Here is a 7,403-nt window from a genome sequence, read left to right on the forward strand (position 1 = left end):
CAGCCAATTCCAGATAGAGTTGGAGGCTGGAGAGCCTCCTTCTCAGAGGGGTTTGATGACCTAGGATGGAAGTGTTTTGGTGAGACATTGGAGCCCATAACTGATTCCAGTCTGCTAAACATTCGGTGAGTGGCTGCCTCTTTGTCTATACAACCAGCTGTGGGGGCTGTCTTTGTTATGCCAAAAAAAGGCGAGGGAGACCCGGATATAAATTTTGATGTGGATTTATTCAAGTGCACAACTATTCAGAGTAAAGACTCAAATAGATCAGCCCTGAGCAAGGGTAGGGTCAGGGTATTTAAAGGGAAAAAACACAAACTGATTTCCGTGGAGATGGGAGCACAAACTGTGGAGCAAGCTGGGGCAGGGTTATTTTCGCGGAGATGGGAGCACAAACTGTGGAACAAGATGGGGCAGGATTATTCCCGTGGAGATGGGAGCACAAAAAGATGGGGCAAGCTGGGAGATGGAGGGTGAATCGGGGGACAGGGCACAACATTCCCCAATTCTTTTTTTTTCACAATGATAAATTTTTATTTCTCAACTTTTAAAAAGTTCTTATTTAGACAGATTCATGAACTGGTGGTTCAGAGTCATCAGCCCTTTCTACTTTTGTGCCTGTTTCATCTCCTGAAGGTTTTCCAGAGCCACCACCTTCACCATGCAGTTCCATTAGCTTTCCCAATTCAAATTTGGGCTTCTTAAGCATCTTGACTTTTCGGACAAATACATCATGGAGAGGGTAAATGGACTGGCAAGCCTTTTCTATGTCTTTTCCAATGCTATCTGGAATTAGTTTATTGACAACTTCTTTCAAGTCATTTCTCTGCACCTCTCGGATCATGATTTCCATCATTTTCTTATGAATCTGATGAATCTGTTGGTGCTGGGCATAAGAGGTCTTACGGATCTGGTTGTTGCGCTTTTTGGTAAAACCAACACAAAAGAGGCGGAGCAAGTACCCATCAGTAGTTTTAACATCAACATGGGCTTCAATCATGGTCTGCCACTTTTTGACCATAGAGCACATCTTGTCCCAGGTAAGGTCCATTCCATGGAAATTAGTCAAACAATTTTTACCCTGAACATCTTCAGTAATTAACTTGAACTTACAAAAAGCAACCTCATCATTCTGCAGATCAGCAAGACTCACTTCAAAAACTCGACCTTTGAGGCCATGAGAGGCAATTTTTGTTCCTTGAGTCCTTGTAACCAGTGTTTTGCCAATATTGCGAATGTTGAACATAGCTGGTGCTTTTACATCATACCAATCCTTCTTTGAAAATGGATCAACCACTTTCTTTTTGGCTCCTTTTTTGCCGCCTTTGGTGAGGCGCTTATTCTTGCCCACTGCCATGATCCCGCTCTGAAAGCCAAAAGGTCCCCAATTCTTTTTTGAAGTGTGTCAATCCCTTGACACATTCTCAGGGGATCCATCACAAGAATCAGGGAGACTGGAATTTGCAAACCGGTAATGGGGATCCCTAACTAGTAGCGGCTTAACAGAGTTTATGCGGGACTTAACAAATTGCAGAAAACGATTAATGAGGCAGGGGCCCACAACCAGAGCTATAATGAGGAGGAGGAGGGGGCCAGCCAGGGCCAATACCAGGGTAGTGAGCCAAGGGGATGTACGAAACAGGGACTGATACCAGTTCTCAGAGTTTTCCAGCTCCCTCTGTCTATTGGCAATATTTTGGCATACCAACCTCAGGCTTTTCCTGCACCACCCAAGAGTTGTTAGCATAGAAGCAACAAGCCTTTCCAAGGGCCGTGCATAGGCCACCCTGCTTGAGAAAAGACCTTTGTGGTTCTGGAGGACCACCTCTGCCAAAGAGTCCTCTTGTTTTTCTAGGACTGAGATGAACTGCTCTATGTGGGAGAGGGCAATGTTTACCTGTGCACTTAAGGCCTTATAGTTGAGATCCCCTTTGACTAGGGCTGCCATCCCAGTGGCGGCAGAGCCCACAAGCCCCAGGCCCACTAAGATGGGGATGAGGTATTGCTCGTCTTTGATGGTAACTCGGTTGCCCTTCGGGAGAAAAATAGCGCCAGCCTTCCTCACCCGGGAGGAAGGAGACCCGTGGAATTTTGGCCACCAAGATGCACAGGGGTCCCTGCAGGTGTTGTTGGTGTCTGAGGAACACAGTAGCAGAGACACACTGGGTAAGGCCATGTGACATGCCCACCAGGCTCCTGGAGGGGCCAGGAAGCAGTCTGAGCTGGAGGCCTGAATCTCCTGAGTTTGTTTGCAAATGGAGCCATACTGAGAACTGGATAAAGTGGTGCTAGATGATGTGAGGCAAAGGCCTGTTCCCTGCACATCCCCAAGGGTGAGCTGTGGTTGGTCCCACTCTCAGTTCTCTGTGTTGGAGGTAGGGGTGATGGAGGCATTTAGTGCCACCCGCACATAGTAAAGAGGCTGGGGCTTAACAGAGATCCAACAATTTTTGCCAAGCATGTGGTTAGAACTGTTAAGTGTCTTATGAACAGCCAATAAAAGGACAAGCAAGGGGACCTGATAGGTGAGTCTCCGGGAGTGGGGGAGTGTATGTCTTCAGGGTTTTGGAAAGTCCAGGACTGTCCATTCCCTGTAGTAACTACCCAAGTAGAGCTTGGCTTGGGGGCATGGGGATTGCAAGGGACTGCACAAGGGGGTAATAGAAGGATCAAGAAGAGGGTCGGGACAGTCTTAGCCTTTGGGGGTCCTCAAGGGGCTCTGCCTTCCATTGTGCAGATGCAGCTGCCTTCACACAGCTGTGGTGGAGCCAGACAGGAATGGAGTCAACCTTGATCACAGACGGGTGGTCAGGATAACAGTATAAGGGCCCTGCCACCTAAGCTTGAGACCAGAGGTTATATGTTTCCAGATTAGGACAGAGTCCCCAGGCTGGAAGCGGTGGAGGTGGTCAGAAGTCGGAATAGGCAGGGCTTCCCGGACAGATTTATGAAGCTGAGACTGTTTGTGCTGCAGGCCCTGTAGGAACTTAGTGAGGGAAGCGTTAGTAAAATCAGCCCGAGCCTCCTCTCTGATGACAGGGAGAATAGGAGGGGGCCGCCCAAAAAGAATTTCAAAGGGGTCAAACCAAGTTTCTTGTAGTGCATCAGCTGCAGAGCAAGGCCAGAGGGAGCATAGTGACCCAGTTCTCCTGGGTTTTCAGGATAAGTTTAGACAGAAACTCTTTAAGGGTGCAGTTTGCTCGTTCAGCCTGACCCAAGCTCTGGGACCTGTAGGCACAATGCAATTTTCATTCTGCCTCCAAAGCTCTGGCCACACCCTGAGAAACTTTGGCAACAAAGCTAGGGCCATTATCTGAGCCAATGCTAAGGGGAAGGCCAAAACAAGGGATCAATTCATTCAAGAGTTTCTTTACAACCATCAGGGCTGTCTCTTTCTTAGAAGGGAAGGCTTCCACCCAACCTGAGAAGGTAGCAACAAAGACCAAGAGACATTTAAAACCCACTGCTGGTGATTTGACTTCAGTAAAACCTACTTCCCAATGTTCCCCAGATTGAGTTCCCCACAGCCTTACCCCCAGCGGGGCTGTCTTTGCCTGTTTTGCGTTCACGTGGGGCGCAGGACGCGCATCTGGTGACTGTGCTGGTAAGGATGTCATCTAAGTGGGAGATGTAATATCTGTCCCTGAGTAGCTCCCCAAGCTTTCACGACCCACCCAATTCCTCCCCAGGGCCTCAGGCACAAAAGTCTGGCCATCTCCCAAAACCCATCACCTGGATTCCTTCTCCCCCCTGCCTTTTTTTTGGCTGCAAAGGAATCATCTGAGGGTGAATAGGAGAGAGGAGGGGTGGCAGAGGAGAGGGGGTTTGAAACAAAAAGAAGGGGGGCAACTTCCGAGAGGGATGTTGCCCGGGTGGTGGCATTGGCCGCCTGGTTGCCAGCTGCCTCAGGGGAGTTTCACATGACTATACAAGAGTACCAATTTACCCAATTATTTGACTAAAAACATCAAGATTTCACATGTTTGCATTAATCAAATTTTTCCATTTCCCCTCATAAAACCTTCTAGGTCTTTGGGTATCACAACTTCATGATAATAGCATTTTCTGGCAAATATCTTTCCCTTTAAAGCTTTACCAGGACCTCACAATCAAATTTTAATTTTTAAAAGAATGTCCTACAAGCCAATTATTAAAAATTAGTCCTACTGACTTTAACAGCCAGGTTCAGAGGTCAGCTAGTTTCTGACCCCACTGTTCTCTCTCTTTCAGTAAAACTTCCACTTCCAGGCTTTCCCAACTTATTGTACAAATAGGGATCCCAGTAACTGCTGCTACAAAACCTGGAAGTTTATAATTTCTTGAATTAAACTTCTTTAAAAGACATGGTCATATAAAATAACTTAACAGTTTCCCAATCCCTTCATTATTTTAACAGTACAATTGTCAACCTAACAACACTTAGAGAAATTGCCTCTCTAACAACACAAATGATACAGTTGTTAACCAAACAATATAACAAAATTTTTAGAAATACAACAATACCATAAACAGATGTCATGTATTTAAACCTTTTAAAACCATAATTAATTAATTACCAATCTGACTGGATGTGTTTCCACCTTCATCTTATCACCATTGACATAAACTTCACATCTGAGAAAATTCACGTATGAAGCAATTCTGTTTAACTTAAATGTTTGTTTTTGCCAATCAATATACCAAATACTTTTACAATTATGTGATTCCCATATTGTTTTACAAACAATTTTGAATCATCTGTTATAACCAGGTCACTTTAAAGTGACATACTGGACCAATATTCAAATTAAATTTAATAGAACCCACTCACAGATCTAGTCCAAAGGGTAGGTGGACATAATCCCTTCCATCTCTCTATAACTTCATCTATTGGGTTTTAAACTCAAGCTATCAAGCCTTCTACTCTAAGCTGCTTGCTCAAGATTTTAATTTACTAATCTTCCACTTTTATCACAGTCCCTCCTTTCCTTTTCCCATAAACTTGAGTGACTAACAGTAAAACAAACTCCAATTTATCTTAAGCATTAAATTAGGAATGACACATCTTCACTTTTCACATTTAGTTCAATTCTTTTCTGGTTGGGTCCCATTACACAAAAACTTTTCTCCTTTATGTAGGCAGAAAAAGGGTTAAAATACTTGTCTAGCCTGCCTCCCTTAGATCTGAGGGAAAAGTTCCCCCCTCTTCTTTCTTCCCCTTTTTTTATAAGAGCTGTAACTTTCTTATCTTGAAACTTTTTTTTAGTGCAGAGAAGTTCAAAGAAAACTTTTCCCATGCACCTTTTAAGTGTTCTTCCTGCTTAGATAACTCTGCCTCTTGAGCAGAGGTTATAATAAACACCCAAAGCCCTGAGAACACGGTCTAACACTTCTCAAGCTTTCTTTCTCACATACCTTGTTTTCTCCCTGTTTTCAACATAAATCAATCTTTCCCCACCCACAACTTGACTTTAACTTGTGGCTATTTCTCCTTACAATGGTAAACTTTAACCAGACCATGGACACATAGAACAAAACTGAATTGCCTGTTCTGCTCCCCCTCACTCCTTCCCACTGCCGCTGCTCCAACCTATTTCCTCAGGAATGCCAGTAGGATAGGGAGGGGCAAGGGGGAGTTTACCATTCTGCTGCTGCTGTTGCTTCTGACAGGCTACACTCACACAGACACACAAAAACACAGAACAGAGAGATACAGACATACATACACCTCGGGACAGAAACCAGAAACGTGTGGGGACCTGACGTCTCAGAGTGCCCAGGGGATCAGTGTGTTCCCACTGAACACTATGCCGCATATGGCCCCAAATCCCCACCAGAACCAGAAAGGAATTCCCACCAGAAACCTGACTTACCTCTGGGGCTCTGGAACGTCTCAGAGGTCGGCCCCCCTGGAATTTGGTAGTGATGCCCGCCACCCGAGGATGAGGCCCTTCCTGGCTTGGGTCTCGGGAGGTGCTACGGACCACCCACAAATCTCGCTGGGGCCTCCAGGGATGTAATGCTGAAAAAAAGTGAGTGAGACCCAGATATAAATTTTGATGTGGATTTATTCAAGCCCACGACTGTTCAGAGTAAAGACTCAAATCGAACAGCCCTGAGCAGGGGTAGGGTCAGGGTATTTAAAGGGAAAAAACACAAACTGATTTCCATGGAGATGGGAGCACAAACTGTGGGGCAAGCTGGGCAGGATTATTTCCATGGAGATGGAGGGTAAACCAGGGGACAGGGCACAACACCTTCAGAGAGGCACCATGGACTAGAGCCTTGACCATATTCCTTGTGTCAGCTCTCTCTTGATTCTTTTGCTCATGGGAGTCTGGGAGAGACAATGCTATGTGAGGAGAGGACTTGGATCTTCTCCCTACCAAGGCTACAGGCCTGGGTCCTTTATCCATTTTCTTTCTGTTTTGGAGATTAATCTGAAGGTTCTGACTGTAATACAAGGAAAATTGGGAACCCCTGAGTAACCCCTAGCTACTGACAAGCCCCCCCAGAAAGAATGGACTCAGATATCTTTGGTATTTAGCAAACCCCCTGGGACTCCATGGCTCCTTCCTGGAATGTCAATAGATAGGACCATCCCACTGAGAGATAACCTGGCAGATCCTGTCTAGCAGATATCCCTGAGACTCCTTAGCTCCTTCCCAGAATGTCAAAAGATAGGACCATCCCACTGAGAGATAACTTGACAGACCCTTCCTGGGAGATATCCCTGGGACTCTGTGACTCCACCAAGGAATGTAAATGAGATTATCCCACTAGTACGATAACGTGACTGAATCTTTTGATCAGCCAGGACCTTTGTTCCTCTTCCCCCCTACTCTGTACCCCCATATCCTATATAAGCCAAGCCATCACCCCAACACATTTGCCATTGATTTGTGGTGCCGTACCCCGATGGCCGCCGGCTAATAAATTCTCCACTTAAAACTTATACTCTGTGGTGTGTCTCGCTCGCTTCTGGTACAACATGACCATGTGATTTTTGAAAGGTCAGGAGAGTAAGCCTCTGAGATTCTGGAAGTCTGAATCCAGGCCAGATTTTGTGGCCAGCCCACCACTGATGCCCAGAGGAGCAAGGAGTGACCTTGTGGAGTGACTTTTGGTCCTCATCCTAGTGGTAGCTAAGATTCACCCAGACTCATCTGGATGTGAACTTGGTTCTGACTGAATCTGAGCAAAGTGACTGAGGGTATGGAAAACCTATGCTAATTCTACTCTCCCCACAGACCAAGGTGTTGGTAAAATGTGCTTTTGTTTGCGCTTATGGTCAAGCAAATATCACTTTGTAAAAGGTAAGTGCTTAAACGGGCCTGGGGTGCCATCCACCACCAGACCTGGAAAAGGCTGTTTCCCTCTTCCACCTACCTACTCTATCTTGGGTATGGGCAATAGTAGTCTGG

The 7,403-nt window shown here is 45.8% G+C and overlaps 1 protein-coding gene across 1 annotated transcript; it reads right to left on the reverse strand.

Annotated features, from left to right (window-relative positions):
- Positions 1 to 208: 208 nt before the first annotated feature.
- On the reverse strand, positions 209 to 1,372 carry LOC118856578 (40S ribosomal protein S3a-like). The gene has a single exon (XM_036766957.1). It carries the CDS (start codon positions 1,355 to 1,357, stop codon positions 563 to 565), a length of 795 nt encoding a protein of 264 aa, XP_036622852.1. The 5' UTR covers positions 1,358 to 1,372; the 3' UTR covers positions 209 to 562.
- Between the last annotated feature and the right edge of the window lie 6,031 nt (positions 1,373 to 7,403).

Source organism: Trichosurus vulpecula, chromosome 7 (assembly GCF_011100635.1).
Source record: "Trichosurus vulpecula isolate mTriVul1 chromosome 7, mTriVul1.pri, whole genome shotgun sequence".
In the NCBI taxonomy this organism is placed as follows: domain Eukaryota; kingdom Metazoa; phylum Chordata; class Mammalia; order Diprotodontia; family Phalangeridae; genus Trichosurus; species Trichosurus vulpecula.